Here is a 23,697-nt window from a genome sequence, read left to right on the forward strand (position 1 = left end):
TTTAGGGGTCCATCACCTCAAGTGAGCCAGTCTAATTTAGCATCCCGGGCAGTAATACTTGCTGATGAAACCTAACAAATTTCAAGACAAAGCACAGAAATATTATTTTAGTAAATTTTTTATGAATGAACAATTTCCGTTCCAATAGATCTATAAATCATTTCAGGCAAAAATAATAACACAAAGAGCTTTCATATTTAAAACATACTTTACAATAGCTAATGGCATTAAAAGGATCAATAATTCAACCTATTATAGAACAAATGAGAAAAAATTACAAGACCTTGTTTCAGAAATCTGAATATTTAAAATATTTAAAACATTCACATTGAAATCAAAATTTTATTTTCAACGGTAGCCGCATTACATAGCACAATCGCAAATAAGAACATTTCACCAAATTAACGTTAACGCAAATAAGCAGTTACATAATAATCATAAAATCTTTAACAATTCATGCCAGATATCACAAAGTTGTAGTTAGTTCATAAAATGGAACACAATCGTATTTGGTCTCCGGTCTCCCCTACGATTTACCGGATGTCGCTTAATTAACTCAAATAAATATAAAACACACGTAATTGAGTGGATAAAACACAACGCAATATCTGTGTGTAACAAGCGTGTCTGGGTGAAATTAAACTCACATTACAGTAAAGTTTTCCTTCTATAATATGGCTGATGCACAAAAAATAAAGGTAGGCAATATGAAATAAATATAATTATGTATTGTAATTGTAAACTTATTTTGTTATTAGTGTGAATTATGCGTTCTAAAAAATTATTATTATTTTTGCCTGATGTATTTTGTACGTTTCTATAACTAATTCTTATTAGATATCATAAAAAAGTGTGTTAACGACTGTGTTTACAATTGATAACAATTTTATCAATTGACAATGTTTGACGTTTGTATGTTATCTAACCTCACTCCCGTACGCAAATCTTAAAATTACGACACGACCATGGCTTATGACTTAAAACAAGAAGAAGAAGTCAAGGAATACATTGAGAACCTTGGCATCGAGTATCGTTTCGGTTGTTATAAAGAAAAGAAGCCGGAAGTATGTCACTTATTGGGAGATTATCTCGAAGCTATTAAAAAAGACTTTAACAAGGCAGCGAAAGTATTTAAAAGTAACTGCCTGGATTATAACTTCGGAAAATCATGTCTGAAGATCGGGAATTACACTTTGGTTGGAAAAGGGAACGAAAAGGGCGATCCTGCAGAAGCTCTAACCTATTTCGAAAAGGGTTGTAGTTTGAACGAACCTGGGGCATGTTTGCATGCTGGCATGCTCCTCACCGCCACAGGACCTAATATTAACATTAAAAGAGATGTACCACGGGGTAAGCACCTCTATGTTATATGTATAATGAGTTATATTTGTTTCCATCATAGAATGTCATCAGTTTCTAATATGAATGTTAACTTATACTTAAATAAAACCATTTAATTAATATTCTATAGCTATCGCTATTAATGATATAAAAATCACATTTATAAATTTTTATTTTATGTAAAGCTTTAAATTTTTTAAAACATTATAAGCATAAACTTATACAATATATGTTGGGGTGTACGCTTAAAAATCTTAATAATAACATTGTTACAGGGTACAACTACTTAAAGAAGAGTTGCGACAGCAATGATGATATGGCATGCCACTATCTCTCCGGAATGTACATGACAGGGGTCCCAAAAAATGTAGCTGATTTCAACCCCCATAGACCGGAAAAAAATAAAAACATTGATTTCCTAATAAAACCTGATATGAAACAGGCATTTACTTTTGCAAAGAAAGCATGTGAATGTGGCAACATGTATGCTTGTGCTAATGTGAGTATGATGTACAAAAAAGGTGATGGAGTTGAGAAAAACGAAACAGAATCTAAACGGTATTTTGAAATTGCACAGACGCTGCAAAAGGCACATGAAACTACTAAAGAGATCAAGTTTCAACAAGGTTTAGATGGAAAATAATGATTTAGTAATTTTACAGCATTTATTAGCATGAACAGTATATTTGTTATCTGTAAAGCTTTAGTAGGCGAAGATTTTTATTTTAATTATTAAATTATTGTTACAACATGTTGTTTCATTTCTAAACCACACATTTAAGAATATATTAATCATTAGACATCAGATTATATGCATTTGTATGTTTGCATATACAAATGTATAAAACAGTATTTTTATATTAATAGTATGATAGCACTTTTCGTTAATAGTGCATATTTCAGTATTCACATTTTTATGTTATATAAAAAAAAAACTTAATAACAGCCTTCCAAGTCCACTATCAAAAAATGTCTGTGGCAAATATACTATTTTATAAAAAAAAACTGGGGTCTAGAAATTACAATTGGATTTTGTGAAAATAAAAGAAATTCCAAATAATACTATTGTGATTACACATATTTCGCCCTTTTAAGTGCATATTTTGACATTTTAGTGGTGCATACATTCCAATGCCTATTATCAATGAGATTATCATTAATATATTATCATATTTTATTATTATACAATATTTATACTATAGAGCCACAATCCAAAAAATGAATTGACTACGAGTAACTTAATCATACATGTGAAGTTGATATAATTGAATCTAAAATCATTCCATCATCATCTGTAAAGACTGATAAGCAAGTTCAGACAAATATTTAGATACAAATGCTGTCTGTCATGTGTGTGCAGTTCACACTGTGAACTATCTTTAAATCAAACACCTATCTGAGAACAGAATACTGAACCTCTATTCTACTTAAATATTTTATTTTTGAGTCTCTCAATCTCGACGAGTGTGGGTAATTGAAATATTGGCAACAGATCGGCATCATCGGCGGCTCGGGTTTCGATGACCCGACGCTGTTCGAGAACAGAGTGGAGAAGGAAGTCACCACTCCATTTGGCAAGCCATCTGATGTCCTCATAGAAGGCCACATTAAGGGAGTGTCGTGTGTGTTGCTCGCGAGGCACGGGAGGAAACACCAATTTCAGCCAAGGTAATCTGATGCCCCCTTTTGCTCTTCTAATCATTTTCAGAAGAGGCCTGTGCCCCATAGAAAAAAATGAAAATACTTCCACGTCACAGTTATGATCATTTTCTGATAATGGGTTTTTAAAGATGTTTATATACTTACTTTGACATCTTGGGATTTGCCTCCACACAACTCTGGGGTAAGTATAAAACGGTTGACACCCTTATGTTTAGCTAAGATTTACATGTGACTTGTTCGTAGCTACGTAACCACCTAGGTAAGAAAACAAAAATAGTCTTCCCAGTAGAAGCAAGTCTCTAATTAGTTTTCGGTAGATAAAATTCTTTATTAGTTTTCACTTAGGGAAATTTAGGGAGAGGGAGGGGGGTGTCGATGCACACCACCATCTAGCCCTACCGCAGCTACGCCCCTAGTGATTAAGCTACGTTTGAGAATGAGAGTTAACCGTTTCTGATCTAGCCTAAATGCCATGCTTAGTGCTTAATGCTAAGTGGACCGACATTTTTTGTGTGAAAGACTACCCAGTTTCTTTTTCGCAGCGACGTGAACTACCGCGCTAACATTTGGGCTCTGAAGCGAGTCGGCTGTACGCACATCCTCGCTACAACGGCCACAGGGTCCCTCGTGGAACACTACAGGCCCGGCGATCTCGTCATTCTAGACGATTTCATTGACAGGTCAGTTCTCCTTAGGCCTTGAGATGCATTATAAATCCTCAGTTCCTATTGTTAGCTCAGTAATAATAATAAACTAATAAAAATGCTAGTCCTGTATTATATAATGTCACACTGCTGGGCACGGGCCTACTGTATTACTAAGGGTTAAGGCCTTAGTCCACCACGCTGGAGAGGAGCGGGTTGGCAGACTTCCCATACTTACAAAATTCTTATGGAAAATTTTCAAGTATGTAAGTTTCTGCACCATATTTTCCTTCACCGTTAAAACCATTTTTAAGTAAATTGTCCCATATTGCCCCCGCTTTATATAAATATAATATCCCAACTATCACTATACCCATATTCATAGTTATCTAGATCTCAAACGACAGCAGCATTGTTTTCAATTACCGACAATCTTGCGTGAATATAAATATTTTTCTGCACAAATGTATCCAGGACATGGGGTCGTCAGTGTACATTTTACGATCGCACGAAAGGCGGGCCCCGCGGCGTGTGCCACCTGCCCATGCGGCCCGCGTTCTGCGACCATGGACGGAACGCACTCATAGCTGCGGCCGCCGCGAAGGGTTACGCGTGCCACGAAACTGGCACTGCTGTTGTTATACAGGGACCGAGGTGAACATTATGTTTATATTATAGAAAGAATATTTCATCAATAAGCGAATCTTTCCCATGAGTTAGTTTATAGGGGACCGTCCTGTGCTTGATTTTGTACATTATTCTATGTGTAATGGTTAATAATACGAAAAAGAAAACCTCCTGCGAAAACTGCATTAAAATTGGTTAAAAAATTAGCCAGTAATTCATAATTCAAATATTACTATGTGCCGAAGTGGGCGTGAAGTGGGGATATCGCTTCATCTCTTTCTTTCGCAAGCGTCGTAATGCCCGATGACGTCACATGTGGGTATTGCGCCTCTTTTCTATTTCTTGTTACTTACCCCTTCTACCAAAATTGAAAGTCTTATAACTTTTTGATTTTTTACTGGATTTAAAGAATTCTTTCTGTGTTATATCCTATTGAAGCATTCATACTCTATTAAAAAGAGAATCTTTTACATGAGTTAGAAAACTATAAACTATATTTTATAATAATATGGTTGTCATTTTATCGGCCAGTAATCACCAAGATTTTTAATACCTTATAGAAATTTAATAAATCCAAACACCAACAATTATGCCTTATCGATAAATATTACAGTACTTTAGTAGTACTCAGTTTCGTAATCATTACCTCACTCGTTTAATAATTCTCAAATGAGTACACCCACATTCTGATCTCAATAATAAAGTTATACAAGTTATTGGTATCAATGTACAATAACTTTAGAGCTAGACTTCAAAAAATGATACATTTTTGTTAATTTTTTGATCTGCCAGGTTTTCGAGCAGAGCGGAGAGCCTGATGCATCGACAATGGGGAGGTCATCTCGTCAATATGACAACCGTGCCAGAGGTAATATCACATCTTTTGTACACTTCAAGGGTTTCCATCACATTTGACTGAGATTTTAATTATTTTTCTTTGACGTTTCAGGTGGTTTTGGCAAAAGAAGCGGGTCTAAGCTACGCGGCTGTCGCACTCGTCACCGACTACGACTGTTGGAGGGAACACGAAGGCTCGGTAAGACTAAGTTATATTATGACGAGTTGACAATGCTTGGATTGCGAGTGCCTAAAGCGCTCACACAAAAGTCTGATATGTTTGTATAAGCCGACAGATATAAAAAAATCGAGGTTGTAGTTATTTCATGCAGACCAAAGGCAACAATTATTCTAGGTTTATTTTACCTGGAATTGTAAAATTATTACAATATCATATTCTCGGACTACATAAATCACATTTTCAAATGCTCTTATTCCATTTATATCGTCAAACAATATGTATTAAAATGAAGCTATTTATAGGTATCTGTGAGCGAAGTGCTGGCAATGTTCTCAAAGAACGTGAAGAAAGCAGCCGACGTCATCATCGACGCTGTACAGATCCTGGGCGCTGAAACAGACCTCTCATACCTGGATGCCCATCAGGTAAATTATAAATATGATGAAATGGGGTGAATAGTTAAAGGGCGAAAGGGAATATAACTAACATTATTATTATATATGCACTAACGCCCTTTAACGTAGTGGTAGGCAAAGGTCGTTTTTTTTTTTGCATATAAACACTAAAATCATGTCATGGTGCATATTTTCGCTATATTAGGCGAGTTTATATTACTAGTATTACTAGCGTACTTTTATAACTAAAAAGAAGTGAAATAAAAATAACTTAGGGACATGAAAAAAAACACTACTTTGTGTGATTCTTGAAAAATATTAATGCCATGCCGGATGTGTCCAACTTTTGATTTCATAATTTAATTTAAATACACCAATATTCACATCAGTTATTGATTTTTTTGATTTATATCACTTGATTATTTTTGGAAGAGTTCATTTCGAATTTTCATGAATAAATCAAGATAATATTTTACTCTATTTTTATTTTTCAGGAACTCGTCAGCTCAGCGATTATGTTAAAAGAATAAATAAGAAAAATAATTAACTTTACGTACAGTTACCGTCTTTGGATCTTTTTTTATTTACCATTTATAAACTTCGATTATTTCGATGTAAAATCAACGTAATAAAATAAACATTTCCGTCTTCAATAACATGTATTTATTGAGTGGCTTAAAGCTATCCATACAAAATGATCCATCCTTAATACTAACTTTCACACAAATGCCAAATGTTGCAGTGTCTCTCGGATCTATGTGATACGGTGGACAACGCCGCGTTATTAAAACCGCCATAAAATACTATTAGAATTTTTTTAAGACTGAAAACGTTAAAATTCATTAATACAATTTAGTAAGTAAAAAATAAACTAATTAGCAAAATTTTATCATGGAAAAATAAAGACTGAGAAAGTTTCTTTTTACTTTCATTAAGCTGTATTTGCCTGGAGATTAAATTTAAAAAAGCAAATATGCCTTAATTCACACTTTCCCTTTTAAAATCACGGTCCAGATATTTTATTTAATAAATTAAGAAAGAGTTAACTCACAAATTTCGCACATAAAATTTAATACGTTTTTTAAAACGTACTTTTAAACGTTTTAAAACACGGCACTTGCACTGTGTGAATTGCGTTGTGCTTACATTTGCGCTAGCAGCTTCATTGTACATGTCTCTGCTACTTAAGTACCTCTATGTGACAGGAAATAAATAATTGCAGGCTGTTTAAACTTGTCATACATCTTTCAAAAATTATAGCTCAATCATCTGATATGATTGCTTGAACTTTTACCATTTGAATATGGGAGTTGACACAACCCACGTTTTTGCGATGCAAGAAGCATTTGTCTTTACTTTACTATCAGCAGGCTTTACTATCAGCCTGTCGAATAAACGCTTTTCTACTAAACATAATAAATTAACAATTATCTTAAAATTCCAGTGTACAAATTAACACAGATTGTAAAAATCAATGCATCAATTGATGTTTTAACACTTTTTTAAACAATCCATTGTAAATATTACATGATACAGACTGATTCGTATTAGATTGTGAAACAAACATTTGAATTATACATTCATTTTGCTACACACATATTCATTTAATTCTTGTTTACATTTTTATTTCATTATTTTACTATATTTGTTTGGAAAACTTCACTTTTTCTTATCTGTTTAAGATCTTCAGATTTACCGTCACTTTCGCTTATTTGTACAAAATCTTGCTAAGCGTTTTATTGGAGTCACTTCCACGTTTTTTATTTTATTTCATTTCTAAAAATGTATATTATTTAGTTTCACTTCTATGTGTTTTTAATGTTGATGAACAATCATATTAATTTTCACTTTAAAATAGTAAAATGTTTCATTTAGTGTTTTATCGGTTTGTCTAATTGGTACTGAGCACTTTAATCAACCAGCTCTGCATGTAACCATGTGAAAATGTTGCTATTAATTATATTTAAAATATTGTCAGGTCCGAAACCACACTGCATAAATTTAACTAAACCTAAGTTTTACGTATTTTTTAAATTTTGTGCTATTTTTATTCACTTAAACTGTTTCTTTTTAATATTTAAACTAGCCTAGCATAGCGTGAACTTATTAGAAATCTTAGAAAATGCATCACCGCTGTCAGCAATCTGAAAAAAGAAAACATTATTTACAAATTGACCAGGATTACATTTTTTTATATAATCGCTTCAATGGCTGAATCAATTGTAAAGAAATTATCTAATAACTGTCGAGGAACAATTAAGAGTAAGCATACACATATAGATAAATAAATCAATCGAGTGTCAGTATGTCCTCTTCTACTTGAGTAATTACATGGCAATATATGTTTCAGAGAAAAATCAAAGCGATTTGACAATCGATTATTTAACTGCCAGTGCGCGCAACACCTAAGTTTTCTATATCCAAGAACCTTACTACCTAAAAATCATCTAACCTGTTATAAATAAATCTCTATTTAATCTTATCAACTTATACTAAATTTACACTGCTGGCAACTATACACATGCAGCTCGTCGCAAGACCTGTAAGCTCCAAAATTTACAGAAATAGGTTTGATTTACATGGTGAAAACTGCTTGCAAGTAGTTGACTTCTACAAGTTTTCTTGCTTATCTAAACCACGGCTTAAGAAACCATACCTCTCCCGGCTCAGTTCTTAGTCCACGGGTTCCGTCCGTGCTGTCCCGGGATCATGTCGAGCAGGTATTGCCGCTGCGCCTCGGCGACGCGTTGCATCTCCGCCATTGCGGCAGAGTTAGTCGCCGATGACCCGCCCTTGCCCGCTGCGAACGATATTGGGTAAGCAGATTTGATGCTCTTGGAGGCATGGTTTAAAAGTCAGGCAGCTTAGTGTAGGGAGTATGCTGAGGCGCAATAAGTGCTTCTTGAAATCCGTCCAGAAAACCGGACATATTTACATCAAATACCAATTCCAGACAACATATATGTGATATATTTTTAATTATATCGCTAAATATCGGCAAAAAAACTGAAGGTATGGACTAAAAATCCCTATATTATATAGATAATTATAGCTATGAATAACTATGATTAGGTACAACATTTTCAGGGTCAAAATTGACCCAGTCCTGACGCTCTTTGGTAAACATATTTTTACTTTTATACCTTCATTATTTGTATGTATATTTTTAAGATTTTATATATATCAATGATGATAAAAAATCACAACATCAAGATGTATAAAATACATTCATGCATAAGGGAAATGAATAATATTCAATACAACATTTCATGCCGTAATCTAACATTTATTTTGGGGACTGATGAATGATTTCAATGTAAACAAAAAGTTTGTAATAATCGTTTTCTTTTCACATAGCATGCAGGAATAATAACTTCAATAGGGCTGAGATCGATTTATACATTTATAAATATATTTGTTTTTGTGTTTTAAGTCTTATTCGTCTAAAATTTCAATTATCGATTATATTCACTGAGATAGATTCTCACATGGAAATCGTCAAGCAACTGTGTGCAAGTTTGACATCAAATTAAACATAATACTACAATCACCTAACATAATTATGTATAGGGTAATCGAGACTTTGTATTAACAGATTCTTTATATCAAATATTAGTTATACAATCTTACAATAGGTTACTAGAAATTAAATATACTTTAAGGATCATTTTCGACCCACCATTCCAAACCTGCGATTTAAAATGTACAAATCGATCTCCACAAACCCTAAAAAGAAACAAAACGTGTAAAAAAACATGGCGGTGTTTGGAATACGTACAACGCTTACCTAGCGCGGAGGCCTGCGCCATCGCCAGCTGGTAGGAGTAGAGCAGCGGCGTGAACTGTATCATGGCGGCCGCCGCGGCCGGCGTCATGCCGCCCGAGCCGCCCGCGCCGCTCAGCCCTGTCGGCACACCTGAACACTCACTCGGACATCGCGCACGCCCGCCGCGTGGCGCGACACTCAAATCATATTCTCTGACCCGGCAAAACTAATGTAGGTGGGCATGTTACTTTCATTTATTTATTTCATAGCTTTATTGTATAGCATAAACAAAACACTGCTTAATATTAAAAGAATAAAGGCTGAAAGGAGGTACAATTGGTGGTCTTATCGGTCGAGGCAATCTCTTACAGACAACCATTGGATGGAATAAGAGAGAATGATGAAAGGGGTAGTCTAGAGCGTACATACTACATACTTCAATGTGATTCACATGGGAGATAGTGACCTCATTTAAAAAAAAAAAACATATATAAACACTGCCACACTATAATATGGAATATATTATTATAGTACAAAGATTTGCAAAGCATATCCTCAAAGGTATAAAGTCTTCCAGGCCATGAAAAAAAAGTTTATATTTTTCATACTAGCGCGGCTGTCAGAACATGACTAACGTGTACGAGTCACTATAGCAAATTATATATACACTATTGTATACAAAATATATCCAGTACCCTCAATGATTCCTCATAAACCTGGCCTATATGTAAAGAAGTTACCTCTAAGCAGTTGGTGTTGTAGAGCCTGCATGGCGGCCGCGCTGTGTTGTTCGAACGCCATCTGCGCCGCGGCGGCTGCAGCGAATTGCTGGAAATCAATATACATTACAACGCAGTTCGTAAAAAAAAAAAATCGATTTCATTATTCATACATAACACCAGGGATGTTATGGAGCTCCGTAACCGTAACCGAAGCTATCGGATATCCGAAATAAAAATGTAACCATAACCGTATCCGTTAAAAAAGTTTCGGATAAGTTACGCATAATATGTTACTACAGATTTTTGTTTCACCCCTCACGCGCTACGTGAATTTTATATAGTGTTATTTTTAATAATAACATAATTTACCTCATTCATAAATAGTATTTTTTTATTTAGGAGTAGGTAGGTACTTCATTTAGTAAAGTGAAGGAAAAGTATTGTGTTACGTACTAAATTGATTTTGCAAAATGGAAACAGTGTGATAAAAACTTTTCACAGAGAGGAGGTGGCACTACTTCACTGCAACTTCATCTCAAATTAAAACACAGAGGTTTTCCGAACACCCATGTCCCCCAATTAGTTCATCAATACTTAATAATCGACGATGACGACGAACGATAGTTAGAAAACATTGCCCTACTGTATTACATAATATTTTTATTTTACTTTAATCTAATATCCGTAACCGAAACTATCCGAAAAAACCGGATAATCCGAAATAATTACATATCCGTAACCGTATCCGAAACCGATATAATTTTATTCCTATATCCATATCCGTATCCATATCCGAAATTTCATATCCATAACATCCCTGCAAAACAACACATAATCAGAGTGTAATATACACATATCGTCAGCTATTATAATTTCCAGGTTATGAGGGTCGAATCTATTGCCATAATTACATCTATTGAATATTTAAGACACTGACCTGGTGCGGCTTGCTGCTGCTCCCCTGGCTGTTAGTGCTTGATGATGAGCCTAGGATAGACAAAATATTTTATTGTTTCTTAATTTCTCAGAGTTATATACTACATACACTATCTAACCCGCAAATAAGACTGAACACGAGATATTATGGTAGGTTTTTCACCATACGTATGGTTATAATTCTCTTGTCACCAGTTTACTATGAGTAATAGCTTACTTTTGCTCTTCTTGGCAGCGACTTCGGTGCCGTCCCGTCCGCGATCCGAGTGATGACTGCGTAAATTCTCCGAAGTTGACAGTGCCCTAAAATGCACAAATTTGTTTTAAATTAATACAAATTTTGTCAACGACGTTTATTATCTAATAATTCCTCTGGTATTGTGAATAATGGTTGTGATAATTTATAATTAGGTGACTTACTTGTCCGAATCCCTTCATAAAAACAGTATTTCATAACATGATTAATAAATATCATCGATAATTTTAATTATGACTGAAATTTGGTCCTTGGAGCTGTTATGTAGTGCCAAAATGAACCCTATATTTATAGTGATACGTACCTAGGCGGTGGCGGTGCGGGCGTGAGTGGCGGTGCGGGGGACGGGGGCGCTGCCGCTGCACTGCTGCGGGATGAACTACGAGATGCCTGCGTATAGCAATATTATGTAGTTTTACTCTGTGTTTCATTTATTTGGTTTCATATTTTAGTTAGTGTTCATAATTGTGATTTATAAAATTTAGTATTTTCTTTTTATACAAATAACAAATTATAAAGGGGCTACGGGTTAAAAATTCGTTCATTTATAATCTTAGGAAAGGATATTATTTATTTTATGAAACATGGACTTCGATACTTAATTTAAATCAGAACAAAAGAAAACACAAACCGGTCTGTGTGCGTGCGCGTGAGTGTTGTGTTGCGTGTGCGCGGCGTGCGCGTGCTGCGTATGCGGCGTGTGCGCATGCGCGTGCGCGTGCGAGTGCGCGGGCGGCGGCGCGGGCGGCGCGTGCGCGGCGGGCGCGGCGGGCGGCGGCGAGGCGGTGGGCGCGCACAGGCGGCGCTCGATCTCCTGCTCCTGCTGCAGCGCGCGCACGAAGGCGGTCTTCAGTCGCGCCGTGTGCTCCGCCTTGAGCGCACGCTTCACGTTGCCGGAGACGCACAGCTCGCAGAGCCGGCGGGCGCCGCCGCCGGGGGTGAAGGTGGCGTCGAGGCGGCGGGCGGGCGCGCGCTCCCAGCGCCACACGGGCGTGAAGTCGCACCCGCACTGCGCGCACACCGCCGGCACCGACGAACGCGGCATGCTGACACACACACACGTTCAAACATTACACATAATATACATACTTGTACATTCATCTCTTTATAGCAGCAAAGTAATAAAAAATAGCCTAAATTAACTTCAAGTATACGCAAATAGTTAAACATATTTTAGGGTCCTTCAAAATAGAATGTTCCTAACCAAATCGAATAATCAAAACATGTGGTATTCCCGGGATAATAAAGAGTGCACACTTACCGATCTTCGTTAGTAAGATAGTCCACAACGTGCTCCAATCCGACGAGGTACACAAAGTCAGTATTGCTAGGAGATGGGATGAAGTTCATCTCAGGCGGCGGCGGCTTGGGGGGCGGGATCTGGATTAACACATACATTTTAATAACTGGTGATGCAAATATCTTGCTGACATGACTTTTGTACCTACTAAGATAACGACAATCATACACAAGGTGTAAAACCAGCCATAGTAACCCATGCGTGGTGTTCCAGATTCAGCCTTTATATATCTTGCGTCAAACAGGCCTATATATTTATTTACAACTGACGAGAGATCTATCTTTCGTTAATCTATACTCTATTTGGATGCCGCTATACTTTCCATGAGTGAAGTTTTAATAAATATCTGATAACATTTTTGTCTATAAAAATCAAGCATAGTTCTAATATTTACGTTTTACCTGTAGCAGAGTTTTCTCTAGTTGTTTCCGTAGTGCTAGTTTGGCGGCGGCTTGTCTCTGGGCCGGCGTCTGAGTGTCCTCCGAACTGCGCGAGCTTGCCTGTAATTAAATGCAACCATAAACAATCTGTCAGACATTTAAGTATAGTTTGTAACTTGTATTGTGATATTGTCAATTTTTCAAACATGAGTCCTTAATATTTTGTATCTAATTTTGTTCAAATTCAGGAATATCTAAAACCTGAACTATTTACAAACCCTTAATCCGCTTATTCATTGGAATAAAAAAAATATATTTGGAATATAGACAAAATTGTATAGAGAATTTTGTTGCAATTTAAAAAAGAACAACTTCAAGTGTCAAGCTTTTTCTTACGTCATTTACAATCCAGAGATCTCATTCATTTATATTTGGGCTATACACTATACACCATCGAATTACTCATTATACTATAATATAAAAATCTACAAAGTACTACTACTATTATAATTAATAATAAATAGTAAATTGAAATCACATTTCCATACTCACTGCATCGCTCGTGCTACTTGTCACGGACGAATTGTCCTGAGCCGGCTTGCAATAACATCATATCATAAGAATACTGATAGTAGTGAGCAGTTTTTCATGTATTGATGAATAGTGTTTGTGTGCTTACCTTGGAGGATGCGTGTTGAGATGCGGGAGGCGGCGCCGGCGTTATCGTCACAGATGGAGTGATGTTGGCCGCACTGCTGCTCGATGACTAAAAAAAAAACAAAACATTTTTTTTTTACTAAAATTAATTGTAAATTATGAAACATGTACGCGAAGATAAGTTTTTGTAACAAGAAAACGTTGGGTGATAATACATAGTCAGTAACTTGTAAAAGTATCAAATTGGGTCCTTGTGATGTTAGATGCAATAAATATTTTGGCATTATTGCGCTAACTATAATCAACAGATTTGCATAAACTATGACATTACTTTTAACCCTAGTAACTTGCTCCCATGGGAAATACTGGAGATTTTTTATTAGATGGCGCTGGCGTACTTGTGGCATTATAATGCGCTACAGTGTTTAAGGGACTTTGTTAGCGAGCTAGGCATTCAATGCAGACGAAGCCGCGAACAACACGTAGTTCCATATATAATATGTACCTGCGAGCGGTAAGGCCCCGGCGTGAGCGTGGCGCCGCCGGGCAGGCTGGAGGTGCGGCGCGACCCCGCCGCGCCCGCGCCCGCGCCCGCGCCCGCGCTGCCGGACACGCCCGTCGCACTGCTGCTGCAACGCTACACACAATATGTTCATCAATACTATTGTTCTAGTTAGGTTCAACATTGGGCTAGGTGTTTTTTTTATAAATAAAAATTAATAATAATGTCTTCTTAATATGATCTCTTTCACAGTCACCTAATTAATAACCTAGTGCCGCGTGAAACACTTATATTTTCTACAGTAACCAAACAAACTAAATTATGTTTATTGTTATAAACTGCTTTAGAAAAATGTGTTACGAAATCTAAATATGACTGCGACGCAAACGTCGTGCGTTTTAAAACACAATAGATGAAGTAGAGACTTGTAGAGACTTGACCGCCCTCACACTCACCACTACTACTCCATTAAGTCACGATCAGCAGTGGCACGTATTTTATGACACGAGTAAAGCTCGGCTAGTCTCAAGAAACACTAATTTATCATTATTCCGTAACAAAATTAATCAAATAGAAAAAATAGGAGGAGTTGACAATATTAATTGCCTACTTCCCTCCATAGAAAAGCGGAAGACAATAGGTGAAGTGTATGAAGCGTACCTATCATAATAAGTAAAGACAGTGGTACCTTGTTCTGGTGCGCGGGCGGCGGCGCGGGCGTGACGGTGACGCCGGGCGGCACCACGCACCCGCTGCCCGCCAGCGCCGTCGCCGTCGCGCACTCCTGCAGCACGACACGCGACAGCATACAGAACATCTATACTATTTATTATATAAAGCTGAAGAGTTTGTTTGTTTGAACGCTAATCTCAGGAAGTAGCGTTTCGAATATTGAAAAAATATTTTAGTGTTGGATAACCCATTTATTGAGGGAGGCTCTAGGGTGTATAACATCTAATACTGAATTTTAGATATAAAATCGGATACTACAGTTTCTATTATCAAAAAAAATGACGTGCATATCAAGCCCTTGACGTAAAGTGGCGAGTGTCGTGACGATGAGGCAGCATACCTTAGTGGGCGGCAGCCCGGTGGCCTGCTGCGACTGCCGTATCTTGCGCAGCAGCACGAGGCGCGTCTCCTCGGCGCGCAGCTTCTCGCGCAGCCCGCGCAGGCGCCGCTCGCGCTCCCAGATCTCCGCGCTCGACAGCTCCTGCGCACAACACTCTATACTACACGTTCTCATGTTGCGCGTGGGTAGAACTGTCCATGCGCTCGACACGACTGAGACACGAGATGTTAAGTCTTATCATGTCCAGTAGTTACACTGGCTACAATGTTCTTCAAACCGGAAGACAATGATAACTACACACTGCTGTTTGGCGGGAGAAATAGATATTGCAGTGGTACCTACCCGCGCAGACTCTCTCATATTAGAGACCTACCACCAGTAGATTAAATCTAGAGATTTATAGACAAATTTGTCTACAGCAAGTACCAGTCAGAACCAGGACCATATTCACAAACATTATTTAGCTAAGTAAGGACCAATGCTTTGATAATAAGTCTGTTTGTTAATGTTTTCGAAACAACCTTAGCAATGTGATTGGCTAATATTGTGATATAACTTTACGTCAGTTCACAGTCTGATAAACAAAGCCAAAGAAAACTATGAAACTGCCGACTGTCGACGTTATGCGTTCGCCGCACTATGCATCCTAGTATTATTTGTAAATACGAGTGTCAATAAACACATTAAATATCTTGGTGTATTCCCACAATCGTCCTGAGGAGAGATGTGTAACCCGTCAGTGGGTTGCCCTCAGCATGGTCACTTAATTCAAAAGGGTTGCAAGCGCCGAAAACACTCATTCGAAAGTTCGGTCTATTTGTTTAAGCCGACTTTTGTCAGGCTGACAAACGCAAGAAAAAAGGCTGAAAAAACTTGGTGTATGATGATATTACTCACGCGGTGCCCCGGCATCGGTATGGGCGGCTCATTCTCCTCGTCCTCGGAGTCTTCGTCGTCGCGAGGGTCGCGCGGCGACTCCGGCGCGGGCGGCGGCAGCGTGCTCGGCGTTATCGACACATTCACCGTCGTCGAGTTCAACTTGCTGCTCACATCTGCTAGTACAAGATAATGAGCGGTGTTGGTTTCCTTTTTTTATGATTTATAATACTCTAAACTAATATGTAAAGCTGAGGAGTTTGTGTGTTTGAACGAGCTAATCTAGGAACTACTAAAAGGTTTTGATTTCTGAAATAATAGGAAGTTACATCACTCCTGAGGAGGATAATATTTACCCGAAAAAAAAATATCACGCGGACGGAACCACACGCAAGACCTAATTATTTACAAACATTGCTTTTTTTGTTTTATAATAAGAGTTATTGGTCCTGAAATGCGGCGTGTCGAAGGGATGGGAAGTTCTTCTATTTTATACGGAGCTTACCCCGCTATGAGTGTTCAATGGTGGAGACTAAAAGCAATTTAAGAATAGAAATATTGAATTTATTAAAAAGAAAAAGTCAAATTGCAATGAAATTTTTATCAATATCGATTTAGTAGTTTCGCCGTTCAAGCATAAGTACAGAGTAATTATTATTATAATATTTCAAAAACGTAATCTATACTATTATATAAAGCTGAAGAGTTTGTTTGTTTGTTTGTTTGTTTGTTTGAACGCGCTAATCTCAGGAACTACCGGTCCAAACCGAAAAATTCTTTTTACGTTGGATAGCCCTTTGTTCGTGGAGTGCTATAGGCTATATATCATCACGCTATACCCAATAGGAGCGGGTCAGTAATGGCTAATCTCAGGAACTACCGGTCCAAACTGAAAAATTCTTTTTGCGTTGGATAGCCCTTTGTTCGTGGAGTGCTATAGGCTATATATCATCACGCTATACCCAATAGGAGCGGGGCAGTAATGGCTAATCTCAGGAACTACCGGTCCAAACTGAAAAATTCTTTTTGCGTTGGATAGCCCTTTGTTCGTGGAGTGCTATAGGCTATATATCATCACGCTATACCCAATAGGAGCGGGGCAGTAATGGCTAATCTCAGGAACTACCGGTCCAAACTGAAAAATTCTTTTTGCGTTGGATAGCCCTTTGTTCGTGGAGTGCTATAGGCTATATATCATCACGCTATACCCAATAGGAGCGGAGCAGTAATGGCTAATCTCAGGAACTACCGATTCGAACTGAAAATATATTTTTGTGTTGAATAGTCCTTTGTTTGTGGAGTGTTCAAAGTTATATATCATCACGCTATGACCAATAGGAGCGGAGCAGTAATGGCTAATCTTAGGAACTACCGGTTTCAACCAAAAATTCGTTTTGTGTTGGATAGCCCTTTATTTGTGGACCGCTATAAGCTATATATCATCACGCTATGACCAATAGGAGCGGAGCAGTAATGGCTAATCTCAGGAACTACCGGTTTGAACTGAAAAAATCTTTTTGTGTTGGATAGCCCTTTGTTCCTGGAGTGCTATAGGCTATATATCATCACGCTATGACCAATAGGAGCGGAGCAGTAATGAAACATGTTGCAAAAACGGGGAAAATTATGAGTTTTGAGAGCTTCCGTTGCCTGCGCTGCGTAAACGGTTAAAGTTATGCAACAATGATGTATGACGAGATTGTTTCACTTAAAAAGTTCTAAATAATATAACAAAGTCCCCCGCTGCATCTGTCTGTTACGTGTTAAACTCAAAAACTACCCAACGTATTAAGATGAAATTTGGTATGGAGACAGTTTGAGACCCTGAGAAGAACATAGGCTCCCGGGAAACTACTATTTTTATAACGGAAAACTTTAGCTTGAAAAACTTTATAACGCGAGCGGAGCCGCGAGCAAAAGCTAGTTTAAAATAACTATAACGTTGATAAACTATAATACTTTTTGTATTTAAAAATACAGATAATTTTTGATAGTTTAAAATTAACACTTTAATTTTGACCGATCTGTATATTGGATCGATTCTCGCACAACACGATCAGTTACGATTACTATTATTGGTAACAATTGATAATATAAATAAGCTAATTATAATTGACATCTTTACTGACAACTAATAAACAATATCTGTGATAATTATACGCTGTTAGTGTTTTGCTGTGTTAACGAACACTTAGCATTTGATGAAATAAAACTAATACTCTGATAGATGTATACAATAGTTACTTATTAGGAAACCTAAAATTATTTATTATCAATACAGGTATTTTCTCACTGTCAATAAGGACGTAGTGACGATTTAATTTGTCAGTCAAAATTAGCCCTTATTACAAGTGCTTACCATCACAGTCAGGGCGCTTTACCATGCTAGTATAAAAAGCCTGGTCGTCCGATGTATAAGAATAATAAAAATCCAGTAAAATAGTATTAAAATTTGCGCACACATACCAGTGAACGGCGCGGGCGTGGCCACGGCCGGCTTGCGATGCGGAGGCGCCGCCGGCAGCAGCACGATGTCCGGGCTCTCCGCATAGCTGCGCTGCTCCGAGCGCGGGCGCAGCACACGCTTGCCGCTCGAGCCCTGTGTAAACGGGCCTTTCTGTTACTACAGTTCAATTATTGACATTATATACCTTATTTTTCTTATACTTATTTTTTCACTAATAGCTCATGAGATAAATTAATATTTAACAGCTAAAATAAAATTAATAACTGAAAATGAGACTCTCTCCTGAGCAAGCGGCCTTGAGTATGTTTCCGTTAGAGCGGGAATAAACAATTTACTAATCATTTATTTAAAAAAGCAATTTTATATCTTTTCAAAAATAATTAATTACATAAATATTATTTCTTATTAAATTTTCTATATAATGGTTTTAATTGCAATTTAAAATGGTGTGTATTTCAACCACATCAGTTACTTGAATCAACAATTTTAGTGGCATCTTTATTGTGAAATTAATGACATAATATCCAAATTATAAAAAAAATTAAACTACCAAAATTATGATAACATGTTGTGGAAGTATGTTTAATTTTTTTCTATATGTTATATAAATTTCGAGCTTCTAAACAATGTTTGCTAAGGGGAGCAATATAAGGTTATAAGAGTTGTTACAATACAAATGTAGTTTAGGCAGTACAGTATAATTGACCATCATTGTCAACTGCAAAACTGGCTGTTATTAGAGTAAAATTAACAACTGTTGGTCAACTAGTACATTTTATTATTATTATAGCTATCTCCAATATTTTTGGCCATTTAGAGTTAATTACCACACAAGACGCCCGCCCCTACACCTACTGTTACCCCTCAGAAAACTGACTTTTTTATGACCAAACTATGCTATTGTTTTTTTTCATCGGGACTCGGCAAAGTGGCTTTACGACACCTGATATTAAACGAAGTGAAGCCCAAACAAATAAACATATACAATGTTTGGCATATTACTCGGGTGCTCGAATTATTTTGTCAAGTGTCACCACTGGCATGCGTGATATTGGTTCGCCATCACTGTCGTAAACCATTGAAAATATTTCCAAATTATAATAAACATCAGTATTGCTCCCACGAGGCAATAGATTCCAGTTATCTTATTTATTATTAGACGGGTCTATATAACAAGTATTCCGTTCCATTAACACAACACGAATGTAAACAAAGAGATAACATTTTAATTACGCACTGACCTTATCAATCTATCCACGGCAGCGTACAGAAAGATGTTAATCACATATCAAATATTACAAATTACTCATCATGCCTACATTTTATAATAGATGGGCAGGAATAGAAAATCCCACTTGGTTAGCAATTTTGAGTAGTGTTTTTATGTCATACATTCTATACTATAGATTCCTAAAGTGGTCCAGGTGGACCAACAGGTGGCCACGGGAGACTCGACAGGGCTCTACGTTAGCGTGACCAAAAAATGGCGGTTCACAATTCATAAGCAGAGGTCCACGAAAATGTATCTGGTTTACAAAGTAAAAAACTAAAATGTTGGCTTGACTTCACCTATCAATATAGGCAGATAATATTTTAAGAAGTTCAGCGACTGTTACATTTAAAACTTGCATATTCTGGGGAATATGGTAGAAATTTAGCTGCAGGGGTCCAGGAACCAGCAAAATTTTGGAACCGGTGTTCTATAGTAACATTATTTTATTAGTGCAAAGCATACATTTTGCTAAGCTCTGGGTATATTACCAAATATTTGGGATTGAAAATTTAATTTACTAAAATTTCACCAGTTACAGTATAGTATCAGTGTCATTGAATAAAAATAACTGTATAAGCGAGAAATTGGTTTTTAGCTATGTTCATTTACAGCAGTTTCAATGGACGATCCCAATCTCGATCTTCAATCTAATTCCAAGAATGAACTAATTAAAATAACTCATTTGTAAACATGTCAAAAAACTATTCTAATTGGTCCATTTTGAAGATAGATCGAAAAAGCGATTGGGATCGTTTAAAGAAAATGGCGGTTAATGATTTATTTTTTATTACCCTCAACATTGTATCTTTCATATTTTTTTTCACTTAATTAAGTAACCGAAATAATTTGACTATTTCTCAATATAAATATAAGTAACGCAATAGTCTTTCCGAAATATTGTTATGAGATTTGCTATCTCATCTGAACTTTTAACTTAAAAACTATTTTGTTGCATATATTAATTTTGAGAAATATGTTTATTTATGAGGGAATTATAACAATGTAAATAATTTCAATTCTCGGTAAATATAGTTATGACGTGGGAGTTGAGGATATTTATTATTAAATTTTATATCATGTATTACAACATACAGAAGTAAGTAATATAAGGAAAATTATGAAATAAACTGAAACAGGTGTACTGTAGATGAAGTGCAAAATATACCTTTAACTTCAACATTCAAGCAATTAACCACTGGAGTCTTAGATATAAGGCAAATACCTACCTTATTTTGCATAATATATTAGTGTTTCTGCTCTGTATTTAATTTAAATAATTGGTACACATAATTATTTTTTTTATTAGTAAATATATTAAATTCGCTGAGGCCAACATTATTAAAATAATAAGAAATACAAAAAATATATATAATTCTGCAATAGTAAAAAAGAAATAAAGCAAAACGGAAAAGTATAACATGTTGAATAGTTTTAACTGTGTTAAATTTAAAAAAAAATATCATATTGACTTACTATTGTGTACTTCTTGGATGCGTAAGTGGAAATAACAAAGTTAAGTTATTTGTTTACGACAATAAGCAATTTTTACATATTTATGTGTAATTAAATTGAAAAACAATTCTTTACACAAATTACGATAAAAAATGCAAATACTCATCATAATATTCATAGTAATTGAAAATGTTCTTTATGAAGTTAAAAATTGTACCGATTATAAGATGTCCACAAGTACTAAGACAAAATTAAAACACATTGAGCAGGACCCTCATCTAATTTGACTTTTCATATGAAATTCAATACAGAGGATCACACTGAGGTCACCCTGTTTGTTTTTTTCTACATGTAGGCATCCTTGCAGTCAACACCTAGGTTAAACTACAAATAAGATACTGGAAACTCCTAGCTTAGTGGCAGGGGCACGGTGGAGAGTGGGGAAGGAAATGGGAAATAGAAGAGTGGAGGAAGAATGCAAACTTTCTAGGATGGGCAGAGGGAAAATGTTCAGGGAGCCTTGTTAGACCCTAATGTAAATTTGCAACCAAGACCCACTTAAATGTGTGCCTAGGACTGCAACTAATGTCACCCCATACAAGGTTGTGTTTTGGTGTGATGACCGAACGCACTCTAGCATCCTGATTTGTTAGCCAAGTAAGATTTCATATAATTAATAATTAAGCTGTATATATTCTTCAAATTGAAAACAATGCTTACATATGCTGAGTAAAATTAGCCATTCTGCTGAAGATAAATTTATAAAACATGCATTGACTGGTGGGTTAGAAATGTGTTTCTCATATGTTTGTTCCTAATAAATAATCTCAATATTAATCTTTCATCTTATCCCAAAAAACTACCAATCAAAATATTTTTTTGATTATGTGAATGTAAGACATTGAAATAAAACTATTTTTTACATTTTATCAAGGATTTTCATATTATAATAATTGGGAGGAAATAGTAATATAAAAATATGTAGTAAAATACGAAAACTAGTTTTATTTTAATCAAAATAAGTCTTCTATATCAAAAACTTTTAATGTGATGGGTATATTTTTATGATGGATTAAAAGTTACTGGAAATTTTCATTAAAAATGATGATTAATAACCCTTTTTCAGTTCCCCAAATACAATGTTGTTATTTAGCAAGTCTATGTCTTGTAACAGGCCTGTGGTTTAGTGTATGGAGATATGGGTTAATTGCAAGCAAGAAAATAATCTAAAATATATATCTTTGGAAAATAAGGGCTTATATACCATATCTTTTTTATTGAGTACTATAAGTTTTGGTACATCACTTATATGTTTTGGTTTATTTAATATGCTAGTTATGATGAGGACCTTAGTTTTAGCAGACATTGAAGGAATCTAAACATACTAGTTACTTACGTGTGGCGGGGGCTGGGCTGGCGTTATAGTGAGGCCACTAGCCGTCAACGCTCGTAACTCACTCAGCTCCGGAGGCAACGACCTGCCAAACAAAACAATTACATAATTCACAATAACTATACAAATAAACTACAAATTGCAACATTTACAACCTCACGCTGAGGTCCACGGCCGAGTCATCCACGTCCATTGTCAACTCCTGCAACCAAATTATATTTTATACATAAAAATAAATCAATAACATTCATCATAAATAAACAATCACGTGAAAAAAACTAACGATGTTTGATATTTTTATCACATGAATATATTAGGTAACCGAATTAATATAACATTACTAAGCAATTAACCAGTAATTAGATCGATTTTTATGTTAATTCTATTGCACACGCACGCATCCACCGGGGGTAAAATTCCGATGCCAAAATATAACACCACTTACTTTGCACAAACACGTTTATTGTAATTTATTACACTACTCCCATATCCTTTTTTATTTCAAAAGAAATAGTTTTTATTGTAAAAATCACCAAATTAGTGCGTAAGATTAATATTCACAACACACCAACTCGTCGCCATTGCTAAAATAACATAGATAAAAAATTAACGTACTACAGTGAGACAACAGTAGGAAATAAATAAACTGGCCTTAGTCGATTTTGGATCATTCACCTTGATAAATCTGTAAAAACTATAACATAGGTAGGTACCTTGTATTTGGCATGAAGCATCATGTTTATTCTTTGGTCCTTTTCTGATACACGGTTACGTGTTAAGCTGTCTCTTTCTATGATTCATGTAATCTCGAGGTAAAATGTTTTAGACCTCTTAACTTTGATAACGGAACGCATGATTCAAATTCAAAACTTACAGTTAAGAGTGTCGTTCGTGATATATAAAAATCATAGTATATCGAAAAACTAAATGTATTTCGTGGCCTGCCCATGTAAAAGCC

At 36.1% G+C, this 23,697-nt stretch overlaps 3 protein-coding genes across 8 annotated transcripts; 2 read left to right on the forward strand and 1 right to left on the reverse strand.

Moving 5' to 3' along the window:
- The first annotated feature begins 448 nt into the window (after window positions 1-448).
- On the forward strand, window positions 449-6,340 carry LOC115453208 (S-methyl-5'-thioadenosine phosphorylase). Its single transcript, XM_030181887.2, has 8 exons — window positions 449-698; window positions 2,834-3,009; window positions 3,546-3,683; window positions 4,122-4,301; window positions 5,067-5,142; window positions 5,224-5,310; window positions 5,595-5,717; window positions 6,182-6,340. Exons 1-8 carry the CDS (start codon window positions 675-677, stop codon window positions 6,215-6,217), a joined length of 840 nt encoding a protein of 279 aa, XP_030037747.1. The 5' UTR covers window positions 449-674; the 3' UTR covers window positions 6,218-6,340.
- On the forward strand, window positions 724-2,090 carry LOC115453209 (cytochrome c oxidase assembly factor 7 homolog). Its single transcript, XM_030181888.2, has 2 exons — window positions 724-1,350; window positions 1,617-2,090. Exons 1-2 carry the CDS (start codon window positions 966-968, stop codon window positions 1,982-1,984), a joined length of 753 nt encoding a protein of 250 aa, XP_030037748.1. The 5' UTR covers window positions 724-965; the 3' UTR covers window positions 1,985-2,090.
- Window positions 6,328-23,435, reverse strand: LOC115453215 (transcriptional repressor p66-alpha). Of its 6 annotated transcripts, none has more exons than XM_037444002.1 (19): window positions 23,185-23,435; window positions 22,895-22,941; window positions 22,743-22,824; window positions 18,621-18,753; window positions 16,176-16,330; window positions 15,279-15,419; window positions 14,895-14,990; window positions 14,210-14,341; window positions 13,727-13,813; window positions 13,069-13,167; window positions 12,629-12,747; window positions 11,999-12,413; window positions 11,672-11,757; window positions 11,329-11,414; window positions 11,113-11,162; window positions 10,194-10,281; window positions 9,466-9,591; window positions 8,344-8,487; window positions 6,328-7,831 (listed from the first exon to the last, which is right to left on the reverse strand). In XM_037444002.1, the coding sequence occupies exons 2-18, from the start codon at window positions 22,930-22,932 to the stop codon at window positions 8,354-8,356; spliced, it is 2,067 nt and encodes a 688-aa protein (XP_037299899.1). In that variant the 5' UTR covers window positions 22,933-22,941; window positions 23,185-23,435; the 3' UTR covers window positions 6,328-7,831; window positions 8,344-8,353. The 6 variants fall into 6 exon arrangements, with proteins under 6 accessions (XP_037299899.1, XP_037299880.1, XP_037299895.1 ...); XM_037443983.1 differs by having other exon boundaries at window positions 9,466-9,603; XM_037443998.1 differs by having other exon boundaries at window positions 9,475-9,591; window positions 16,176-16,333.
- Window positions 23,436-23,697: the final 262 nt, after the last annotated feature.

This window comes from Manduca sexta, chromosome 5 (assembly GCF_014839805.1).
Source record: "Manduca sexta isolate Smith_Timp_Sample1 chromosome 5, JHU_Msex_v1.0, whole genome shotgun sequence".
NCBI lineage: Eukaryota > Metazoa > Arthropoda > Insecta > Lepidoptera > Sphingidae > Manduca > Manduca sexta.

Coding starts and splice junctions, on each gene's coding strand:
- LOC115453215 (XM_037443982.1), bottom strand. CDS start 22,932: ATGGACGTGGATGACTCGGCCGTGGACCTCAGCGTGAG. Junction 16,334..18,620: donor CACGCCCGCGCCGTTCACTG/GTATGTGTGCGC, acceptor ATCTTGTACTAG/CAGATGTGAGCAGCAAGTTG. Junction 13,168..13,726: donor CTCAACACGCATCCTCCAAG/GTAAGCACACAA, acceptor ATTTAATTACAG/GCAAGCTCGCGCAGTTCGGA.
- LOC115453208 (XM_030181887.2), top strand. CDS start 675: ATGGCTGATGCACAAAAAATAAAG. Junction 3,010..3,545: donor AAACACCAATTTCAGCCAAG/GTAATCTGATGC, acceptor TCTTTTTCGCAG/CGACGTGAACTACCGCGCTA. Junction 5,718..6,181: donor CATACCTGGATGCCCATCAG/GTAAATTATAAA, acceptor TTTATTTTTCAG/GAACTCGTCAGCTCAGCGAT.
- LOC115453209 (XM_030181888.2), top strand. CDS start 966: ATGGCTTATGACTTAAAACAAGAAGAAGAAGTCAAGGAATACATTGAG. Junction 1,351..1,616: donor TAAAAGAGATGTACCACGGG/GTAAGCACCTCT, acceptor ACATTGTTACAG/GGTACAACTACTTAAAGAAG.